The 24,217-nt window shown below is 35.3% G+C and overlaps 2 protein-coding genes across 2 annotated transcripts in view; both read left to right on the plus strand.

Moving 5' to 3' along the window:
- The window catches only part of TBC1D15 (TBC1 domain family member 15), a 31,531-nt gene extending 21,481 nt beyond the window's left edge, over positions 1–10,050 (plus strand). The window contains exons 11-17 of the mRNA XM_026667719.2: positions 988–1,104; positions 1,554–1,654; positions 1,985–2,084; positions 4,087–4,184; positions 6,988–7,104; positions 7,992–8,078; positions 8,744–10,050. Of these exons, the coding sequence (XP_026523504.1) occupies positions 988–1,104; positions 1,554–1,654; positions 1,985–2,084; positions 4,087–4,184; positions 6,988–7,104; positions 7,992–8,078; positions 8,744–8,947 (824 nt within the window). The 3' untranslated portion in view covers positions 8,948–10,050. The remainder of the gene's footprint in view (positions 1–987; positions 1,105–1,553; positions 1,655–1,984; positions 2,085–4,086; positions 4,185–6,987; positions 7,105–7,991; positions 8,079–8,743) is intronic.
- Positions 10,051–12,361: 2,311 nt separating this feature from the next.
- The window catches only part of TPH2 (tryptophan hydroxylase 2), a 78,722-nt gene continuing 66,866 nt past the window's right edge, over positions 12,362–24,217 (plus strand). Inside the window, exons 1-4 of the mRNA XM_026667667.2 lie at positions 12,362–12,466; positions 18,379–18,531; positions 20,265–20,448; positions 20,574–20,674. Of these exons, the coding sequence (XP_026523452.1) occupies positions 12,362–12,466; positions 18,379–18,531; positions 20,265–20,448; positions 20,574–20,674 (543 nt within the window). The remainder of the gene's footprint in view (positions 12,467–18,378; positions 18,532–20,264; positions 20,449–20,573; positions 20,675–24,217) is intronic.

Below are 24,217 nucleotides of genomic sequence, written 5' to 3' on the forward strand. Positions count from 1 at the left end.
AAGAGTCACTTTGGTGTAGTGGTTAAGTGATAGGCTAGAAACCATGAGACCATGAATTCCTGCTCTAGCCACAAAGCCAGCTGGGTACCCTTGGCCAGTCATTTTCTCTCACCCCTGAGAAGGAAGCAGTGGCAAACCACTTCTGAAAAACTTTGCCAAGAAAATTGCAGGGATTTGTTCAGACAGTCTCTGAGAATTGAACATGATTGAAAGGAAGGGGGGAAATCAGAACATCCAATTGGAACCCCAACAAAATTTAAACTTGATTGCATATCATTTTATTGCCATTAAATATAAAGCAACTCCATATGCCTAGAGTTTGAGTCACATTTAACGTATTTAAAGTAGATCTGAATAAGATTCGTTTCATTGATTTTTCTGTTTTGTTTTTAATCACAACGTTCTATAAAATGTAACATTTAGAAAGTGTTTGAAAATTTGTTTACTAGTAACCCTCAATTTAAGACTGGCCACTTAGCAATTGTTTAAAATTGCTAATTGCAACGATCAAGACCCAATTTTGAAGTTTTAGCATCCCCCCCCATGGTCACATGACAGCATTTTAGGCAGTCAGCAGCTGTCCTGCATTTATGACCATTTGCAATGCCCTGTAATCACATGACCATGATTTACAACAGTTTTAATGAAAATTGGCCGTTTACTTCCAGTTTCCAGTTAAAACTGTCCCATGGTTCACTTAATGACTGTGCTGTTTGTTTAACACTGAAAAAGGGTCTGTTCACATCATGGTTACTCACCTTATGCCTGTCACAACTTACAACCATAATTCCAGGCTCAATTTTAATTCAAGAATTAACTATATTAGAAGTAATTTTGAGACAGAAATATTTTTTCTTTCAAATACTATATTTTTAACAGCTGTTTTAATGCCTTTATTTCAAGTTCAACAGTGTTAATAATGAAAATTCAAAGATATAGTCTTCAAGCTGTTTTGAAAATTCATTAAATCTGTGCTTTTTTTTCTAGAAAAAGATGTAAACAGAACTGATAGAACAAATAAATTTTATGAGGGTCAAGATAATCCTGGATTGATACTGCTTCATGACATTTTGATGACCTATTGTATGTATGACTTTGATCTGGGTAAGTAAAGCTTTGATCTTTTATTGACCCTATGAAGTATTATTTTTTTAAATTAATCAGTCTGATGCATTCAATCTTAAAATTTTAATTAAGAGAGTAATAAGAAAAAGAGTAAATTAGTTAACATTTAAAAATGCATAATATATCTGTAGTATATTTATACTGTAACCTGTCATGAAGGAGGTCCAGTACTATAAGGCATACTTACTTTTAAAACTTTATAATATCTATTAAAAAGTACTATAAGTTTGTAAATTGTATTTATTTCTATATTTTTATTTGTGTCTGTTTTTCTATGTGTCTGTGTCTGTGTCTGGTATGTATGTATGTATGTATGTATGTATGTATGTATAGATGGATATCTTTTCTAAGTATTTGTTCTTAATTCCAGAATTTGTCAACTGAGAAAAAAGAAATATTCCACAATTCATTTTTCCTTTTCTTTTAAGGATATGTTCAAGGAATGAGTGACTTACTTTCACCTATTTTATATGTGATGGAGAATGAAGTGGATGCTTTCTGGTGCTTCGCATTGTACATGGATCAAATGGTAATATTTTCATGTTCTATATTATTGTTCTATTAAGTTGACACTGAAAAATATTATTTTCTTATGTCACCTGCTCTGATTCTTCATATTATATTTCTTACTTAGTAGTATATTCAGATATAAGAGTTAAAATTGCTACATGAGGTCAATTAGTTTTTAACATTTGGATTTTATTATTGCTTTTATGTAAGCCACATAGAATTGCTTTATTATGAGATGTGGCTGTATAAATGTAATAGATAAGCAAACAATTAAGAACAGAATTAGATTTAAACTTAAATACGTTTAAGTTTCTGAGAACTCACATAAAATATTCTGTTTGTCATCAAGCATCAAAATTTTGAAGAGCAAATGCAAGGCATGAAGACACAGTTAATTCAACTGAGCACTTTACTTCGCTTATTAGATAGTGGATTCTGCAACTATTTGGGTATGTATACTTTTTTAAAAATATAGTTATTCTGGATATTTCTTTACGCCATTTTCTTGCATCAATTATTTTCTTAGTTTTGAAGAGTCTTTGGTTTTTACCAGTAGATAGCAACTTACTTTATGCCTAATTTTGAACCAAGTTTTTTTTAACCACCCTGGTTCATACATCTCTAATCTTAAAAAGCAATCTTTATGCCCTAAAGTTTAATGTGATTCAGATTTAGTGGTCGGTGAGAAAATTTTGGTTGTCCGCAGAGAAATGTCCCCCCCAAAGCACCCCCCAAAGCAATTAATCCAGGCTGCGTGAGAATACAAGGCTGTGCCGCCCACATGGCCCAGTCACCGCTGGCCCCCACCCTTCAGCTGAGCGCAAACCTTACCTTAAGTAGAGCCACGTGAACTGGAAATGGAAGATAAGACCAGTGGCGGGGGAGGAAAATCTGCCCCGGGCTGGCTTGCTGACGGTGGGAAAGTTGGTCCCATATTCCAGAGCTGCAGTAGTCACAGGACTGGCCCTTTGGTCATCCCGGAACAGCTCCAGGAATCCCAAAGGGCCAGTCTTGTGACTACTGCAGCTCTGGAATATGGGACTGGTCCGTGGTGGGGTTGGAAATCTCCTTGCAGGCCAGGACGAGGTAATGGTGCTGTTGCGGCAAGAAGAGGACATAGTTAAACCACCACATCTCTGTTCCAAGATGAGGGTGGCAGCCAAATTCCCTGCTCGGTGTTCTGGGAAGACGTGGCTTGGGGATAAAGGGGCTTCCCTCTGTGCGAGCAGGCGAGTTGGCAGGGCACTGCCCGAATTGGTACTTAGAGCTCAAAGGCCCTCTTCCTCCAGCCTTGGGAGGGGCGCTGATTCCTACCCTGCCCCTCTTCGGGTAAGCCCAGCTGGGCGCCACGTGTTGGGTCTGGCAGTGGACAGGGAAATGCTGTGCCCTTCCCCACTTTCTGCAGGGCCTGCTGGTGAAGCACCCCTCTCATGCACCCACCACTGCAGTTGGATGCGGGAGGGGAACACGCTCCATGTGGGGGAGTGAGATAGGTTCTGCACCCATTGTGCTGAGTCAAAGTGCACTAGTGGGCAGGGGAGCAGCTGCAGCCGGCTGGTGAAGTGGTGATGCCAGTGGGTGGACTTACACATGCAGGGAGCAGAGTGTGTGGGAGATGGCAGTGTCAGAGCCCTCCCTGGCTCTCCCCCGAAGTGCCTTGCACCAACTGAATACCCTGCCCTGAATGCTGCCGCTACCATCGCTTCCCACCTTGCTTGGAATGCTTGCGGCGGCATTTCGGACAGGACGGTGGCAGCAGTGGGGGCGGTAGGCTAATGAGGCTTCCCAGAATTCTCTCTGGCTCTTCCCTGAAGTGCCTTGCATCAGCTGAATCCCCTGCCCTGAATGCTGCCACCACTGCTCTCCACCTTGCTCGGGTCGTCTCCCAGAGACAGGAGTTTGGCCAAGCTACCTGCAAAATTGTCTCTCTCAGAGCTCACGGAGAGAAGCAGCTGAATTCATTCTCGTTTCTCAAGAGCCCGGCCAAAGTTTCCCGCACTGCTTCTGTGAGTGCTCCTTGAGAGAGAGAGACGATTTTGCAGATAGCTTGGCTGAACTCCTGTCCCTGGGAGTCAAAGTGGTGGAGCGTGAGCGGCGCAGGAAACTTCGACCAGGCTCCTCGAGCGAAGGTGGTTCGTCAGATTTAAAATTGTGAGTTTGGTGGTCCTTGAGGTCCAAAAAGTTGGCGACTCCTGATTCAGATGACTATTTCAGCCTATTTGTTTGATTGTATTAGTATTTATAGTTAAAATAACTTTAGTTATAACTTTTGATATTATTGTGTTTGTCCTGAACTGACAATGAAACAGTTATGGCAGTATTATATAAATTACTATGTTTGTTCATAGCTCGATCATTTTACCCAAGAATTTCTTTCCAGTTGTCATTTATTGTGAAGTTAAAATAACCTTCTAAGAGGACTTAGGGATGTATTTTTTGCTATTTCTTTAGAATCTCAAGATTCAGGCTATCTTTATTTTTGTTTCCGATGGCTTCTAATAAGATTTAAAAGAGAATTTAGTTTTCAAGATATTCTTCGCTTATGGGAGGTAAGATGTGTTTTATGGAAACATTTAACTTGTGATACTCAGTTAGAAGATTCAAGTTTTAAAAAACATACTGAATATTTCTTAATATCACAGTATACAGTTTTTAAAAAATTATCTAATGAAGAGTGCATAATGTTCTTTAGCCACACCTGCACGATACATCAATATCTCTAAAAGCAGATAGATCCAGATTCATTTTTGTATGAATTTGGAATTTTAAAAGGAAAAATGGGTGTTTTAAGTACCTGCAAACATCTTATCCTTAACATCCTTTCTTACATATACTCAAACAGTAAAAATAGACAAACTGAAAAGCCATAACCTTTGATATGGAAGACGTTAAAAAATGCTGCCAGGCTTAATTTTTTGTTTCCCAGATGCCAGAAGGTAACCATACTGTTAGAAGGGTTGGCCTTTAGTTTTTCTCAAAATGGTGACTAGATCTTTTTTTATATGAAAAATAACTTTATTATTAAAATGAATAAACTAAAACATACACACTGTAGAAAAACTAGATAGAGGACACTCACGACACAGATTCTGTTAAGTTTTGTAAAGAAAAAAAGGAACAACCTGAGTCACACACACACACACACACACACACACACACACACATAATGTTTTCCTAAGTTTTTCCGAGTATATATGTATGGTATTCAGCTTTGTTCAGGTATTTTCCCACGTCATTATAGTTGTGCTTTTAAAGTTGTAGCAACGTTTCAGCAGAATCTCATCTGCCATCATCAGGCTTCTGTATTGTGTTCGTCAGTGAGTCAGACTTTCACAGCCATTTCAGTTTTTGTTTTAAAAAAATGTTTTAAAACTGAAAAAATGTTTTAAAACTGAAACGGCTGTGAAAGTCTGACTCACAGACGAACACAATACAGAAGCCTGATGATGGCAGATGAGATTCTGCCGAAACGTTGCTACAACTTTAAAAGCACAACTATAATGACGTGGGAAAATACCCAAACAAAGCTGAATACCATACATATATATATATGTATACACATACATGTATGTATGTATGTATGTATGTATGTATGTATGTATGTATGTATGTATTTATCATTGGATCTGATGTCTGGTGTTCAAGCTATCACACATCAAATCTAGGTCATGCCCATGTTCTTTCATTGCCTTCTTTTGAATCATACTGCTGAGTACTAGATGTAGAATTTTAGATGAGATCTATCTAATGAAGAAATACGCCTTTTGAAAACTGTAGCTCTGTTGACGTACTCTAAAGTATTATTACTGTCCAGAGCCCCTCTAAGAGGAAGATGGGTAATTAAAAAGTTTGATAAATAAATAAAGTTACCTTTTTTGGGTAGCACTGTATTGTTGATTGAAGTTCAGCTTATGGAATAGTTCACATCTGAAATTTTTAGTATGTATCAAAAGGAGCAAGGGTAAAGGTAAAAGTTTCAGTTTGTGACATGACCTGTCCAGTCATGTCCAACTCTAGGGTAATTGCTCATCTCTGGTCCTTGACTGAGGGAGCCAGCATTGCCCGAAGACATTTCCCATGGTCATATAGCCAGCATGGCTATATGTTAAAGACACACGGAATGCTGTTACCTTCCCACTGAAGTGGTAGCTATTAATCTACTCACATTTTTGCATGCTTTTGAACTGCTAGATGGGCAGGAGCTAGGGCAGGAACGGGAGCTTATCCCATTGTGTGGCACTCAGGTTTCGAACCTGAGTGTCTCTCTCTTAGGGCTCAAAGAAAAAAAAATATCTGCTGCAAATTCCACATGGCATCAGGAAGAGCATCTGGCTAGTAAATCCTTACTACTGTCTGGCTAGTAAGCTCCCTCCAGCTGCCCCAACTCTACTGAATTAAAGGATTACAGGGTTGTAAAAAGGGATGTTTTAAAATGTATTCATTTATTAAATAATGTACCCTACTACCCTACACTATAAACAGAGTAATAAGAATTATTTTCTTTCCATCTTCTGTACTTTTTGCAAGAGATGAGATAATGTCCCATTTGTAAAATAAATAAATAAAAAGAGAAAGACTGCTGAGATGTCAAATGTCAGGAGCAAATATGAGAAATAGTATGGAAAGCATCTAATTTCTAGACACTTGCTTTTTACATTATCAGGATTCTCTTGTTTTTTTCTTCTAGTAAAGAATATATAGATTCATTCTTACCAAAATTAAGTAGTTTTGTTTCCTGGCAGTCTAAAATATGTTACTTACCCTATTATCCCAATGCTTGTTTTTGTTCCCTGACTTTCTATGACACGTATTCTGATGTAATAATTTTAAAGTCTCATTAGAGATATCTAATGTTAGTTGTAGATGGCTGATGCTAACAGCATATTGATTGCTATGTCTTTTTTCTTGTCAGGTCTTTAAAAAAAGCTGTAATAAGAAATGAACTATACAGACAAAATACAATACTCTGCTCATAAATTATATAGATAAGGATTTCATTAGAACTACCAACATTGAAATAGTCATAGCTTTTAATGAAATCAATAATTAAAACTTAGCCAACTATTTTTCTCTTCATGTGATTATCTGTCCAGAAAAAATAATAATGTGGTGACTAGATATTATAGATATAATCAGTCTTAGCTGATATGTAAACTGAATGATGATTCAACTGAAATATCAAATACAGCCACACATAGCTGTTAAAGAAAATGTAAGAGATGAACTAATGCAGTGAGCTTTATTTAAATGAATTGTATTTAATGTTATTTAAAAGATTTGCATGTAATAATCTTTTACTAAAATGGCCAGAGTCTTTTCTTTATTTATCAGCAACTTGAATGTTTTTACCAGGTCATGTGGACAGATTTGCCTTGTCAGAATTTCCACCTTCTTCTATGCTGTGCTATTCTGGAATCTGAAAAACAACAAATAATGGAGAAGCATTATGGCTTTAATGAAATACTCAAGGTATTTTTTAAATTGAATTAAATTGAGACTATTTTTCTATTCTTTCTGTTTTGGATTTGCAAAATGAACAGCATTTTATTCTAGAATAAGAAGTGCGAGAGGATTAATGAATGTTAGTAGTCAGCCACAGTTTTTATGTGATGAAACATGCTCAATGTTGAATTATTTATAAAGAGATTTTATAAATCAGATTATTCATATACAGAATGATGGTTATTTGATTTATAAAGCATGTAGTAGAGCTTCTTGTTCTGAAGCAACCACAAAAGCTTCTTACTTTATGTGTATTTCTGTAGGACAGAGACGTCAAGGTGAAATAGGAAGTTCTTGGTTGAGTGAAGTTAAGCTATGGAATAATAAAGTTACCTATGGTTATAATACAAGCAAAAACACTCAGTCTATACCGGTGTATTAGTTCACAGAGAAATGGCAATCCATATGTTGTCCAATTTCAGTATACAGATACAGTAAATGGTGGTGGCAGCTGTTGGCTGTGGCCTAGCAAAAAGAACTGACCAGCTTAAAACAACATCAAGAATTCTAAATACAATCAGGGTGTGTAATTTATGTACCACAATTTATCCAAAATATATTTCTAAATTTAGAATAATTGTATATTTTCAGTGAAAAAGATAAATAATAATAAGAATGTCACATTGTACCATATTCTCAATGTATCTAAAATGCTCCTTCAATTTTAAAAGTAAATTATTTGGAAAAGGCTAGGTTTTTTTAAAGATACAACCATAGAGAACTATATTTTAATTCTAGTGATGAAAGGTATTAAGCAAGATAGCAATAACTTAATAAAAGATGTTGAAGGTATCAACATTCTGAAACACTTCATCTTTTTTGAGGCTGACCTTTTTTGCTTTATTTTATATCAGCATATCAATGAATTGTCTATGAAAATGGATGTGGACGATATACTTTGCAAAGCAGAAGCTGTTTCTGTGCAGATGATGACTTGCAAGGTAAATGGTGAAAATGTATTTTATAAGCATTCTATGAAGAAATTATGGTTTGTTCCAACTGACCCTTCAAAAGGTGTTTGGAAGTATAGAAGGAATACACAGAGTGATATATAATTTTTATATTGTAACATTTTATTATACACTGTCCAGAGTCCCTCTAAGGGAGAGGTGAGCAGTTTAAAAATGTGAAAAATAAAATTAAACAAATAAATTTTACTTTCAGATTTCGCATTTCCACTATTAGGAAAACATAATGGGCTGTGGAATTCCTTGAGGCTGAACCTTTTTCCCTCCTTTTTTTGCTAACTTTCAAGGTTGTGTGCACACGTGAGACAAGATTAAAGAAAAGCAGTAAGCCATATTAATGTGCAGCATTTCCCTATCCTAGGAAAATAATAAATTCTGTTGCAGTATTGTGATTCTTGACTGTTGTATTTTGTTGCTGTTTTAGGGCTACTTGCCACTCATTTTTCCTATCAAACAATAAGTTGTATAATTTGATACTTCATGTAACTACATTTGTAAGCCTGTTTATTTCATTTAATTTAGTTCTGCATTAGGGAGTCTAGTATTTTTGGTTGGGATATTGTTTCAAAGCAGGATATAATTCGAGAGGAATTATCCCAGCAATAAAACATAACTTTTGTCTTTTCTTGTCTTCAAAGGAATTACCTCAAGCAATTTGTGAAATTTTGGGATTAGAAAATAGTGCTATGACAACACCAGATTCAGATGCTGGGGAAGATGAGACTGTTGATGGGATGAGTTGCCTTGCATCAACATATCCAAATGTCTCTTTGCCTGTTGTTGCCGCCAACAAAAGAAATGAAAAAATTCAACAAGTGATACACACAGACTCCACAAACTAATGCTAGTGTAATTGGCTGTATTGTTCAACAAGCAGTTTATTACAGCTGTTTTGTTTCAGGCACTTGGGTTGATATTTTGAGTTTGTGTTGATTAAGCTTTAATGAATTGGGAAAGAAATCATGTACTGTAATACTTCTGCATCAAAGCTTTACATGACATTATTTTTATAATTTCTTCTACCAAAATAGCCTTCTGTTTTTCCAGTAACATTCCTTAATACATTTGTATAAAAGTACTTTTTTTTTTGTCTTCAGTGAAATGAGAATCAGGCAGTGTGAATGGCATGAAATAAGGGGATCTATTCCTTGTACTTTGAAGATACCCGGGCATGGATAGTTTTTAAAATATCATTAAAGTGTTACAACTCTTCTAAACTATTTCCTAAGTTAAAGTTGGCAACTTCCACAACACAGTTTGTAAATGAAAGGATTGTGTTCTTTTTCTAATGTTTACAAAGACACTAAGTATTTGTGGGGACTGAATGTAGATTTGGAATGAAAATTTCAATTTGTGAAGTCCCCGATCCTGAATTTTACATAATCTAGGATGGCATTTTTACATTTCACACCTTTCTTATGCATACATGCTTATGCATTCAGATGCATGAATACTAAAGGATAACTATTTTTGACTAAAACAACTTTGGTTGGTAATTGAGGTAATTTTGTCTAGATTTTAATATACAGTCCAAGCCTAACTATTTTTGAAAATCATTTTTCTAAATAAGGATAAATGTCTGAATATATTCAGGTTCTCAACTTAATATTCTTAGCAAGGGTTTCTTGCTCATTTAACTAATAATGTTTATCTTTGCTGAATAGTAGTATTACTGCCTTTATATTAGACTAAACTTTTTGAAAACAGATAAAATAAAGATGAAATTTTAATTTCCTTCTTTTGGTTCTTCCTAAGCTCCCTTTGGTGACACAACAACAGCTGGAGTTTTCCTAGAGTAGACCATTACATGCATATGAGAAAACTATAAGATTATACTATGCGATTATTTGATGTTTTACAGTAATGTGAAATATAATTTCATGTATTTGTTTCTATTTGAAGAGTATTGTACATATTATAAAATAAAATGCAAAGTTTACTTAAAGATTTTTAATTAAGACATACTTTGGGGGAAACCGAAAACAGAGTTCCTAAATTTCAAATGTTTCATCAGAGGCATTCAGTTCTTTCTTGGCATAATATTTCGGTTATAAAACGGACAGGCTAGTGATGGAAGAATTTAAATTCCTTGTCCTATAAGGCATCTGTGGGGTTGTATTCGTAAATAAATAGTTGAATTTTGGTTTTCTGAAACTTGAAAACACAAATGTGATCCTCATGACATTTGTCAGGATCTAGAAATCCCTTTTTCATAATGACATCCTAATCCATGTTTTGGCAATAGAAAATCTGGCTTGCTTTTTCCACTAAGATTAAAGTTAGGGGGAGTAGCTGTAAGAAAAAGGGAAGGAAATATTAAGTCATTCCCAATTATATATCAAATACGATCTATCTCCAAAGGATTTGAGTTCTTGTATATATATTTTGAAAAAGAACTTACTGAGAGTGAAGAAATATGCCCGTGGTTTAGTTGCTCAAAAGATAAAACAAATTGTTGTATTAATGTGAAAGAACTGATGAAATGGCAGGTTATTAACACAGATATCAAAAGGTGAAATCTCTGTAGTCCTTGGCTTTAATTTGTTTGGGATACTTATCTTTTATGAGTTAATAACAAAATACCCCATTTGGGGTAAGCAAGACCCAGCATCTCTAGGCTTTCATTTCCTGCTTACAGGAAATAATTTTGGGATTATCTTGCCCTTTTTGTTCTCTCATAGAACTTTGGCTTTTACATTATCATGTTAATACAACTGTGGGATATATGTTTTTTCTACTGCTGTCTGTTGGCATGATTCCAAAATGAATACAAAGATGACATGGAATAATCCTCCCTCACCCCTTCTGTCTCTTTCTCTCTCTCTCTCTTTTACACACACACACACACACACAATTTTCTTAATACTTGCAACATTCCATATGGCAGAAATCTGGAAAGCATAATTAGGATATTTATACACATAGTAGGAATTCTGATTTCTTTCTATTTTACTTACTTTACATGACAACTTTATCTTCATAAAAATAGTCAAACTGATTTGGTATTGAAAACAACTGAATAATTGTAACACAATAGCCCCAGTAATAATACTTATTTAAAAAATATCTGACATGCGTAAAGCCTGTCTACCTTAAATCAGCCAGATGGAATCGGAGGAGACTCTTAACGAAGGTAGTCCCACCATTTACAGTAGATGCAATCACATGCATCCTCATGCAACCAGATTAGCTCTTCAATAGATATAGGAGGGGGACTTTATAAGAACTGAAGTAATGAGCATCCTGGTACTTGTCCTGTAATGAATTGTTAAGAGAGTTCTAGAAACCTTCATTTAAGTCTACTGAAATGTGCAAAAGTTCTTGGGAATTTAACCTCACCTGTATTTGGTTAAAGAACACATCCATAACTCTAAGCAGAAATGTCTAATTGTATTCTTATTTCCTGGGATACAGTAGTTTAACATAGAATTGGATAATACTTAAATATACTTAATATACTTAAATACTATAATATTTAAATATTTGCACAATCTATACACTTTAGAATTTATGTACTAAGTAAAATTTATTTTTATATGTGATACTTCACCAATAAGTAACAGAAGGTGCCTTTGGTCTAATGTCAGGTGCTAATCTCAATCTTTCACACAGTTGCCTCATTTATATATTCAGAGTAGGTAAAGGAGGAATTGTAAAACAATAAGACAACTTTATAATATTTTTAATCCAGTAATCACACTCATTGGATTATAGCGTGAAGGCTTTTGACAATATTAAAACACTCATGGGAAAAGTAACAAATTCTCTTCATTCTTTTTAAAAATGTAATCTTTATTCAGTGGCATGAAAAGTGCATTTCTTGTTAACTGAAACATCAAGCTGCCCATCTTGCTTTGAGTTTCAATCTTCGGTAATGGAATGCCATGCAAATGTTCAAATGGCTCTCTACAAAGAAACTGCTAAACCATTTCTGAAGTCTACTGATAAAGGTATAGTATTTTTTAAAAATAGTACAAGTCAGAGGAAGCAAACAAATTGCTTAGTTGTATGGGAAGACAGATGAGGAGACAAGAAAGAATTGTGCTTCTCTGCCACTTTTCATGTGACAATCCTCATCAGTCTTTCATCAGTTCTTCACAAGGCGTATATAAACCCTTGCTGGGGGAGGTGAGAGGCACTTGAAGTGTTTCTTGTTCAGCATCAGAGTGCTGAACAGCTGGACAGCTCCCTGCAGGCAGCATTGCAAGCCTGCTTCCTTCTGCTCTGAACAGAGAAATCACAGTAGGGCTCCCACCATGCAGCCAGCAATGATGATGTTCTCCAGCAAATACTGGGCGCGACGGGGCCTTTCACTGGACTCAGCTGTGCCTCAAGAGTACCCATTACCCAGAAATGTAACTGTAAGTATCAAGCGTTTAAAGATATCAAACTATTATCTTGTCAGATGGTTTCAGAAATGTCCAGGCATTTCCAGATGATTGTTCTTTGGGGCCTTTTTACTGAACAAATTTATTGGTTTGCTTGTTCAGAAAAAGCTTAGGAATCACCTCTTTCTCTCTGCAACGCAACTGTCTCATTACAAATTATCAAAATAATTTTTATAGAAGACATATTTTTTGAAACAAAACTATAATTCAATTGATTGAAGCCTTCACTTTTGTGATGGATGTTCCTAATGGTGGAAGTTAATCCAGTCTTTGTGTTGAAGACTTATTTTTTTCTGCCTTGAATTTTTTTTAAGTGCACATTTTCTGGCCATTTACATCACACACACACACACACACACACACACACACATATCGAAGAAACAAAAAATCTACCTTACTGTTACAGACCACACTTGTTATAACATTAAAATGTTTAACCTAAATAAATACTGAAATACTACATATATTTTAAATAATTTAAATTTAATATTTAAATATATTTCAAATAATTTAAGATTAAGAAGCTGGTTCTTGCTCTCTGATGATGTTATTGTCACAAAGTTATTTCTCTCTGTGTGTATTTATATTTACATCTGTATCTCTCTCTATCCATTTCTATCTGTCTCCAGGGTGGTGGTGGTGATGTTTCCTAGAACAGCCCTTTTGGTGGCTGTTTTCAACTTAGCAATCCACAACTATATTGTGATTCTGATTATGTTTCCTTCTCAAATTGGCTGGCTATATTGTAATATAATGGGCCTATACTTCTGCATATAAAAGCTCATATTGTACACAACTGTATGTGTCTTATCACATTCACATCACATTCTCTGATTACAATTCGTTTGAGATATTGACCTTTTAGCTTCTCCCAGAAAGTATTTCATTTTCATAACACTTAAAAGTGCTATATCATTTTTTTATTTAGGTTAAGATAGGCAATGTTTGAGAGGGTGTTCTTCATTATATTTTTTAAAGATCACTAAAAATACATTATAAATATGTATTTATAACATCTAGTAAGGTTTTTAAAATATCATATAGCTGGTATAATCACTTGGTTGTGATGAGTGCTTTTTAAAAGCCAAGTGTGGTTTTCTTAAGCCAAGCCTAGCACATTAGTTCAAATGATAATTTAACAGCAGTTACTTTGTATTAAAAAACTTGTAAATTTATCTAAGAATATAGGTTGTTGTGAGCAAAACCATATCTAAGTGGCATGTTTTACTAAGTAAGAACTGTACTGCTAAATTCTGTGCTGATTTTCTTGATCTTCATAGTTTTAGGTGGGCAAAGGGAATTATCACAATTCTAAATGTTGTTTGAAATATGGTAGAAAAACAATTAAACAGAAATTATATTTAGAAATAACCAAAATATAAATATAAATATTTTGGGAAGTTATCAGTTTTGATTTTCTCCTGAAGCAAAATAAGGTACTTATTATTTTTTATTCAATTGTAGCACAAATGGATAGACTTGGGTAAACTGATGGAAATTGGCCTGTTCAATTAGGAATCCTTCAAATTACATGCATAATTATTTTCTGTTTGGAGGATTACATGCAAGCCATATGACAATTAAAACATTTCTGTTTAGCTTCATGCACAGCATAGCATTTCCTTGGGAGGTATAATTGAATACAGCTTCTCAACTTGTATACCTTTTATTCATATAAAAAACCAGAAAAATACATATGGTTGTCATGACAATTTGCAAATCTTTTGCAGGTTATATGTACCAAACAAATATATTTTGGGGGATTTTTTTTTTCAGGGAATAGACTTTTTCAAAGGCCGGAAAATCTCAATAAAAGAATTTTTGTATTATTTACTAACAATAAAATAGATTTATTTAATCTTTAAATAAAGATTAAATGGTTGTAAAATGCTAGAACTAAGATAAAAGAGTTCAGTTTGATAAACACTACATGCAGTAAAAGAAATTTTTGCAACATTTATAGATTACCGGTATATCATTTTGGTCAAATGACAGTAAATATCAAAGGTAAACTTAATCTGAGTGGCCTTAACAACTGCAATCTATTCAAGGTATTTGCCACAGCTTATGTGTCCCTAAGAACCCTTTGCTTAATCTTTCATGCTAAGTATACTTGAGCAACAATAAGGAATGGCTTTTAGTAGATTTTTAAAACTCTCCTTCCTATATTAGCTGTCTCATATGATTAAGGGAATTCATTGATGTTAATGGGAATAGCTCAAAGGAATATCCTCATGTTAAAGGATACTAAATTCTTATCAACCAGGACCGAAGAAAGCTAATGTTGATGCGCATTGAAATATATGGATATGTGGCTTGCTTTTTGCAAGTTTACTGAGAAGTGATAAGGAAAAAAATGGATATGAATGAGAAAGGAGATTGTATTGAAGAAACAAATAAAGGAATGGTAGAAGGGAAGTTGCAGGAGAATATTGTCATGCACTTTACAAAGCAGCAAATCCAGTTTTATTGCTCAGCATTAAGTTGAAAAGGAGCCTAATATTTACAGACCATTAAAAAAAGATATCTGTGTAATAATAATTCTTTTTAGCAGAAAAATAGATCTACAAATTTTTAACTTTAACTCCTGTAAAAGATATTCATATGATGTGACAAAGATCTTAGTATATCCTGTGATAATCTAAGAAAGTGAAAGTTGGATTTTAAAGAAACAGGAGAGGAAGAGCATGGACACTTTTGAACTTTAGTGTTGAAGAAGACATCCGAGAAAACGATAGACAGCCAACAAAACAAACCGTCATTAAATTAATCAATCCAGAGTTCAAATGATGAGACTCAAGTAATCTTATTTTGACACATTATGTGAAGACATAGCTGTCTGGAAAAGGCTCTAATGCTAGGAAAACTGAAAGGGAAAAAATAAAAAAGAATAATCAGTTGCAAGGTGAATGGATTCAGTTACAGTAGTGATGAGTGCACCATAGGGAGAATTGGAAGAAAAGGTTAGAAATAGATCATCAGGGAGAAAATCTATGTGATCATTTGGAGTTACGTAAACAATCAAATCAATCAACTCTAATTTAATTGTCCTTTTATGTATCCTGCTTCAAATGAATGCATATTCATGATTCAAAATTAAGAAAGAAAAAAGGCTGAGATAGGATGGCCTTGACCATTCTCAAAATACTTTAGAAGTTGTTCCCTTACAGCAAAAGTATGCAAGCTTCATTTAGCCAAGGGCCATATTATAATTCTAAATATTACAATACTTAGACTGGGAGTAACATTCCCCAAAGTGAAAGGGGAAGAATAACAACTCTGATTTAAAGTAATCTAGGTTTAAATTATGCTACTCAAGTTAGTGTTTATTTTTATGTATTTAATTTTAAAATTATATCATTCTATTCCAGTAGAAAATTTGTGGTAAACTTTGAGGAGGCTCTAGGCGTCATCCAGTGCTTTGTGGGTAGTACATGTTCTGAATGTCCAAGTTATGTATCCTAATTAACCATGCGATTGGAAGTAAATAGCATTGTTTTTTGTTAGATCTTTTTGTTTGTTTGTAGGCAGAATAAAAAAAAAGATTGAAACCTTTCTATGTTGGAAATATTCAGAGGCTATTCAATCTTTGCAGTCACAAATAATGACTGATATGAGCGATTGAAACAGGATAAGAATTACCATTGGTCCACAATCTAAGATCCAGTTACTAGATGCATAATATTAATGTTCTGTAAGTTTTATTGATTCCCCATTTGGCTCCAGATTAAAATAAAGATACTTGTCCATGTCTTTAATAGCTTTGTAGATAATGATTCTGTTATGCAGAAGAGAGTAGCTGCCTCCAATTTTGTTCATTCATTCATTCGTTTGTTTGCTTGTTCATACATGATTCAACATCATAACGTAGTTAGCTTATGTATTATATCCTGTATATCTAATTTCCTGCAGAATGTCCACTGAATAGATGATTATAAATATAATAAACACTATCTCCTCTTATTATAATCAATTTCATAATAAGTGAGATTAAATTTTCTCTTCCTTCATCTCCATCCAATAATTTTAGTTCTTTGATTATAAAGTTGGGTAAAAAATTAAAAATGGAAGAACTGTAAAACAAGAGAAATAGTAAACATTTTCATAATATGTTATATTTCATAATATGTTTCATAATATGAAATATATAAAAAATATATATGAAATATAAACTATACAGAAGCCTGATGATGGCAGATGAGATTCTGCTGAAATGTTGCTACAACTTTAAAAGCACAACTATAATGACGTGGGAAAATGCCCGAACAAAGCTGAATACCATAGATAGATAGATAGATAGATAGATAGATAGATAGATAGATAGATAGATAGATAGATAGATAGCATGGACATTTTGAATAAAAAACTACTTAAAACACATTTTTTTAAAAAAGTTCATAAACATATATTTTGGCCATTTAAGTAACTACCATATTACCAACCTTGTTTAAATTCTTTTTTTTTCCAGCTAATAAATGTTGAATAAATTCCTATGATATCATTAACTGTTATTTATATCTGAGTATTCTAAATTCCTGTACAGATGGGCAATGCTGAAAGCAAGCTAATCCATTCAACCATGTGACAAAGAATTCCTTAATTAAAGAAAGTTAATTGTGTTTTAATTAAAGTTAATTGTGAGAAAGTTAATTGTGTTTTAATTAAAGTAGTGTAAGGGCATTCAATGCTGATGAAAATTATGAATAACAATTTTTCATCACTTTGACATAGCGGATGTGTTGATTTTTCCAAGGAATTATATTTTTATGAGAAATTTCACTTTGAAAAATGTCTGTGGAGATGCTCAGTCATCCAGGTCATAGTTGACTCAAAGATGCTTTTTCAAAAGGCAACTGGACTGGTTTTTCCTAAGGAAGAAGGAAATGACGTTTTGCTTCCCATCCAAGAAACTTAATAGATTCTGGCAGGATAATGGGAGCAATGGAAAGATTAGTTCTGACAGGATGGGTGAGAGAGTGGAAGGATCATATTCCTTTGCAGTCATTTGATCATTAGCACTCTCCCTGAGACCTCTTGAGGCTACCTGGAGGTTTATCCAGGGGTGGGATCCTACCAGCATAACAACCAGTTTGGGGAGCACGTGCTTGCGCACTACTTACAAATTACCATCTCCGGCAAGCATTCACCTTCTCCAGCTGACAAGCGGCACTCAACTGTGCTGCGCAAAGCAGTTGAGGAAGAAAAAGCAGACACCAAAGGACAGCCTAGAGCCCAGGTGAGCAGGCGGGCCAAACAGAAGATCAGAAGATTGTCGCAGCAAACCGGTTCGGTGTCAGCTGCTCTTCGGAGTTACTGGTTCTATAGAACCAGGCCGAATTGGTAGAATCCCACCCCTGGTTGCAAGCAAGAATGAACAAAATTTTCCAAGACAATAAAGGAAGTACAAGTTATAATTTCTATCAACTGCTTCTTTTATAATATGAAAATTGTGCTCTTTGACTCTTTCTCTGGTATTCAAAAGCACCTGTGATGGAAAAGGGAGGTAATGTTCTGCATGTGGTTCATGTTTGAATTCATAATGTAGACTTCAGAATCCATAATTGTTTTCCAAAAACCTGGGAAGTTTTATTTTCAATTGGGAGCAGAATAATTGTTTTAAAAATAAAGAAAAACTGAGATTATGACAGCTTTCATTCCACAATGCTCTTTTGTTAATTTCATTTAGAATAATCTTTCATTTATGTTAGCAACCTATAATTGCTAACAACCTGTAAAGGCCTTGAATGTGCTTTTTCAGAAAGAGGAAAAAACTAAGCAAAACTTCACTTTTGAAAGAGCTATATAAATTTTAAGATCAAATAAAGGAAAGGTTAATTATTGCTGACAGGTACGTAGAAATGCTTGTGATTTGTATTTTCTTTCAGCTAAACAAAACAAATTCTGGTAGAAATGATGATAAAAAAGCTAATAAAGGTACAAGCAAGAATGAGTCAACATCTGAAGGTGGTAAAACTGCTGTGGTATTTTCTTTAAAAAATGAAGTTGGTGGCTTGGTAAAAGCTCTCAGACTTTTCCAGGTAAAAATTATTTTACTATTTATTTTCATAATAATATATCAATTGAAAAATGTACATTGTGTTTGTATAAAAGATAATGTGCATGTTATGTCTATTAAATCAGGGGTCCCCAACCACCGGTCCGCGGGCCGGGACCGGTCCGTGGAACAAGTCCTACCGGGCCGCTGGTTTGCTGGGCGCCGCCATCTTTTTTGATGAAAAAGTGCTTCCGGTGAGCTTTTCCGGGTAGAAAGCTCACCGGAAGCATTTTTCATCAAAAGATGGCGGCGCTAGCTGTGAGCTTTTCGGGTAGAAAGCCATTTCTACCCGGAAAAGCTCACCGAAGCGCTGGTGCCGCCCAGCTAATGCCGGTACCGGCCGCGCCATAAAAAAGGTTGGGGATACCGGGCCGCGGCATAAGAAAGGTTGGGGATCACTGTATTAAATCACAAGACACTGGATTCACCTACGACACTAATCCATTGATTAGTGAGTAAGCCAGTTGAGTTCACACATTGTGCATGGCCATTCCATGATTTATTGCCCAAAATGGCTTGGTTTGCACAATATGAACAATTAAAGTCAAGCAACCCACATGACATCATAAAGTGAAGCTAATCGTTTTATGGTATATTAACTGCAAATCAGAATCTTGCTTCTGACATGCTAGAAGTAATTGTTTATTATGAATTGGTTTAGCCTGTACTTTCAGTTTTCTGAAATAATATATTTCAATCTTAATAATAGTTTTGGAATTATTAATATCCTTGGATCCCTAGATTGGTAGCAATAGTTAGAAATGTTTTCTGTTAACTTCAGCTCCAGCTAACATACTCACCTAGAACATCCAGTCCTGTCTTCCTCCATTCTTGCTTTAGTTACACTTGTTTTAGCTATTGCAATTTGCTTAATATCACATGAAGATAAATTTCAGAAGTTGGAATATTTTAACTGAGATTCATAGATCAGCTCTTACACTATTTAGCTTTATTGCCTGATTATTTATTTCTGCATTCAGTTTAAAATACTAGCTTAACAATTTTAAACAATCATTAGTACCCTGAAGTCTAAATCGAATGCCATATCTAAATTTAAAATTCTCTGGAATAAGTGCAAATGAATTCTCAATTGCAATTTAGGGTTGCCCGTTCTGTTACTTGATTTGCAAGGGCTGTTTTAAAAAACATTAGGCCTTGACTAAGTTATACATCTAGCCTATGTTATGCATCTGAGCTATTCAGCTATATATTGTAATGTTTTACTAAAGTAAAACATAGTATTTCAGTACTTAGATGATGAAAAATAGTAAGTCTTGGGTTGATAGGGATTTCTATGCTATGGAATTTTTATCACACATTTGGCCTTCTGCTTTGGGAAAGTTATATATGACAGAACAATGCTAGTGTATTACCAAACTATTTCATTTTTTTCTATTATGCTTCTCATAAATTTGGTATGAAATTAGTAGCATCTCTAGTATATATGGATGATGGTTTTATATGAAATTGCCATGGTAAATCAATGTTAAATTGTAATTATCCTATTGTAATTTACCATGGAGGTTTATAATGAATAAAGGAGTGAATGCAATAATAATTTTATAGTAGTTTATTTCTGGTTAATGCACAAATAATTAATTTCTTTTAATACAAATACTTGGATATCTATTCTAAATTACCACCTGTTAAGACCCAGGCATTTAATTACTGCTTTTCCATTTGCACTGGGTTAACTGTTTTTTTACCTGTTTTCAGGAGAAGCATGTAAGCATGGTTCATATTGAATCCAGAAAATCCAAGCGAAGGAATTCAGAGGTAGAAATTTTTGTGGATTGCGACTGCACCAAGAAAGAATTCAATGAGCTCATTCAGCTGTTAAAGTATGAAACAAACATTGTGACTCTGAATCCTCCAGAAAACATCTGGACTGATGAGGAAGGCAAGACTATTGTTCCTTTTCCTCATCGTTTTTTTTTTTTACAATTTTATTATGAAATCAGCCTAATTGTATGAAGACGCAGAAAAAGAATGTCTGATTCCCTTCCATCTCTTTGTTTTTACCAGAGCTGGACTGTGTGCCTTGGTTTCCCCGGAAGATTGCTGAATTAGATAAATGTTCCCAGAGAGTTCTCATGTATGGCTCCGAACTAGATGCAGATCACCCTGTAAGTATTTATAGAAGATCCAGAGAGTCTGGCCAAATAATCTAATAATAATATAGCAAATAATTTAAATGAATTAAAGCAATACATTATCTATTTTAAGCAGTTTTGGTCCAATCTGTTTGTTAAGTATAGATCTCACATTTTGATTTGTCTTCAGATGTATTTCTGTCTTAGGAGCTGCCATCAGGAACATTCATATGTCAGATTTAGATGCGTTTGTGGATTGCAGCTTCTGTTTCAGAAGTATACTGGAGAACTTTGAGAGGCAATTTTTATTTCTCTCCATTGCAAACAATGCAAGAGTCACAGTTCTAAATCACAGTGATATTCAAGCAGATTACTATATGAGCTTTTAAAAACATAAATATTAAATTAACATCCCAGTAAGTGTGGGAGGCATGTGGAAATCTGGTAACACTCCAGGAGATAATTATAAAGTAGAAATCATAGCATACTTCAGCAGGAATGCAGCTGCTACATAGGGTCCTTGTGTTTTTCCAGCCCTTATTTTTAATACTTTGGCCCCATTTTATCTCATATCAGGCCCACATACTGCTGAAACCATTGCATCAAAAACTTGAGGAAATTAACCTATTGATACTGTTTGTCTTGCTTTCATTATTTCCTCTGCTCACTCCTCACAGATTAAACTCAGCTTTTAGTAAATCTTGTAACTCCTAAATCATCCAATAGTAGAGATATAATGCTTTATATTATGTAAAGCACACAGGAACTGACTCTACAACTTTCTCTACCCCATCCTCATTCTCCATTCTTCATAGGATTATGTTTGAGGTGAGAGTAGGGGTTTCATTCCAATACTGAGTATTTTGCACATAGGCATTTAGTAGTATTTTGGAAATTTGAGGAAGATGTGTGATATTTTTCTGGAAACTTCTCCTGCTATCTCAATCATCCAAGTCATGGTTGTCCAAAGGTGCTTTTCCAAATGGCAACTGGACTTTCTTGTTTTTTTTTTACCCTTGAAAATGTTTCACTTTTTATCCAAGAAGTCTCAAAAGGTCTAAGCTCTGGCCCTAAACCAGTAATTAAGACACCACACAGTTGAAGGCTTACTGGATTTAATGAGCCAGACTCTGGCACACAATGAGTTCCAAAAGCAAATGGATGTAAAGTCAGTGCTGGGAGCTTCCATCTCCCAGCATGTCTTATCCAGGAGAGGAGAAGGGCCACACCCTTCTTCCTCCAAGTCCTTGCCCAGTCTTCTCAGCTGTCCTTTGGTAGTATGGTTTAGCCTTCATTTGGCCGATCCTGGTCCCACCAAACAGCTGATCGTCAGCTCACCCTCCACCTCCCGGAAGCTTGTAGCGGTAGTGTCAGGCTGCTTGGTTTGCGATGCCAGCCAGCTTGTCTTCAACTCCCAGCCGCTCCAGACAACAGAATCCCTCCATCCAGCATCATACCCCCCCCCAGGTTTGGCAAACCCATCCGGGTTTTGACAGGTGGTTCTCCTCTACCAGGGCCATACCTGGAAAACAGTAAGCAGAAGCAGTGAGTACATATGTTGGTAAACCTCCACCCAGAACCATACTCCCCCCAGGTATAGCAAAACCATACAGGGTTTGACAAGAATCTTCTTTCATTCTTAGTTTTTAGAACTGAAGAAGCTTCTTGAATAAGAAGTGATAAGGAGTGTTGGGAAGTTCTATGCAGTATGGCTGTACAATACTTTGGATTCAGTTATCCCAAAGATGTTTTCAGAAAACAACTGGAGTTTCTTGAAGCCCAATCAAATATTGCATACTTAATGCTTTTGAACCCAAGCTCAATGGTTTATACACCTCAGCATTGTTTTCTGAGGATAAGACCTCTAAGGTCTGGCCTTTATTTTAATGAAATTAAGTCAGATACAAGGGTCTTCAAGGTTGCTTTATGATCCAAAGAAAGTTAAAATCTACTTAATTATTTCCAGTCAGTAAATAAATGAGACATCAAGTTCTACATTCCTTTGTTCCATCTCCACTCATTGTCTATGGAAATTCTCAATTATCATGGTTATCCCACAGATGTTTTTTCAAATAACAATTGGACTTTCTTGGGGGTTCCCCCCCTCCTTGAAAATGTTTCATTTTTCATCCAAGAAGATTGTTCATTTCTTAGTTTTTAGAACTAAAATGTTTTCCCTCAAAACGACGATATAGAGCACTACACACCAGAACAACTAGACACAAGAACAGTTTTTTCCTGAAAGACATCACTCTGCTAAACAAATAATTCCCTCAAAACTGTTCAACTATTTACAAAGTGTACACTACTATTACTGTTAATCTTCTCATTGCTCCTTATCACCCATCCCCTCTCACTTGGGATTGTAGGACTGTAACTTTGTTGCTTGTATCCTTACAATTTATATTGACTGTTTCCTAGTATGATTTGATTGTTGATTGTACCCTATGACTATCATTAAGTGTTGTACGTTATGATTCTTGACTCTTAATGAATGTACCTTTTCTTTATGTATACTGAGAGTATTTACACCAAGACAAATTCCTTGTGTGTCCAATCACACTTGGCCAATAAAGTATTCTATTCTATTCTATTCTATTCTATTCTATTCTATTCTATTCTATTCTATTCTATTCTATTCTATTCTATTCTATTCTATTCCATTCCATTCCATTCCATTCCATTCCATTCCATTCCATTCCATTCCATTCCATTCCATACTATTCAAGGAAAAAAAAAACTAAGAAAGTCCAGTTGCCTTTTGGAAAAGTATGTTTGGGATATCTTCACCCAAGATCCATGGGAGACAGAATAGGCAAAGATAACAGCAGATTTTTGCCCCTGTTCCACCTGCCACACAATCATCTTTTAGTATTTGTGAGAGGATTTGAGGATGAGACTGGTCGAGGAAAGATACCTCCTAGCCATATTAGTTTCTTATTAATGTTGCTTATTCTGGTTTTGTCAATTTACTCAGAAGTTGTCATGTCCCTGTTGGAATCTGATTCAGAGGGGGAGGCCAAGCAGCTGACAGGGAGTGGGAGTGTGGCTCTGTTGGGTGTGGAAGAAATTGGGGAAGGGAACAGTCCGGCTGGGCAGAGCAGGGGAGAGGTAAAGCAAGAGAGAGGGAATTCGGAGGAAGACCCAAGCCCATCCCCTCTTCATTCTAGGGCATGCAGGAAGGAATGGAGAAGGGAACAATGTAAGTTGCATGGTTTACGGAGGAGGAAAAGGCCCTGATTCCCTTCATTAGCTGCAGCTGGGAAACAGTGTTTAAAAAGGAAAGCTGCACACAGCTTGTTGGAAACAAATCATGAGTTATCCGTTATTATAGAGGCTTACCTGGGTTCCTTCCCAACTAAGTGTGTTTTGTTGGCCTTTCAAGTCTCCAATTTCTTATCCTGCTCTGTCAAGTTAATTGCTGCAGCGTGGTTTATGTGGATTTTTATTTACAGTTTGTATGTACTTTGTTTTTGGACCGAATTTCCTCCACTTAAAGACTGTTCTTGGGAGAGTTTTTTCTCCAGCTGAAGGTAACCTGGACATGGGGGCAAAGTTGGAGGTATTAAAGGGACT

The sequence above is a fragment of the Notechis scutatus genome, chromosome 6 (assembly GCF_049901735.1).
Source record: "Notechis scutatus isolate UNSWTSFEM ecotype Mainland chromosome 6, rNotScu1.2, whole genome shotgun sequence".
NCBI lineage: Eukaryota > Metazoa > Chordata > Lepidosauria > Squamata > Elapidae > Notechis > Notechis scutatus.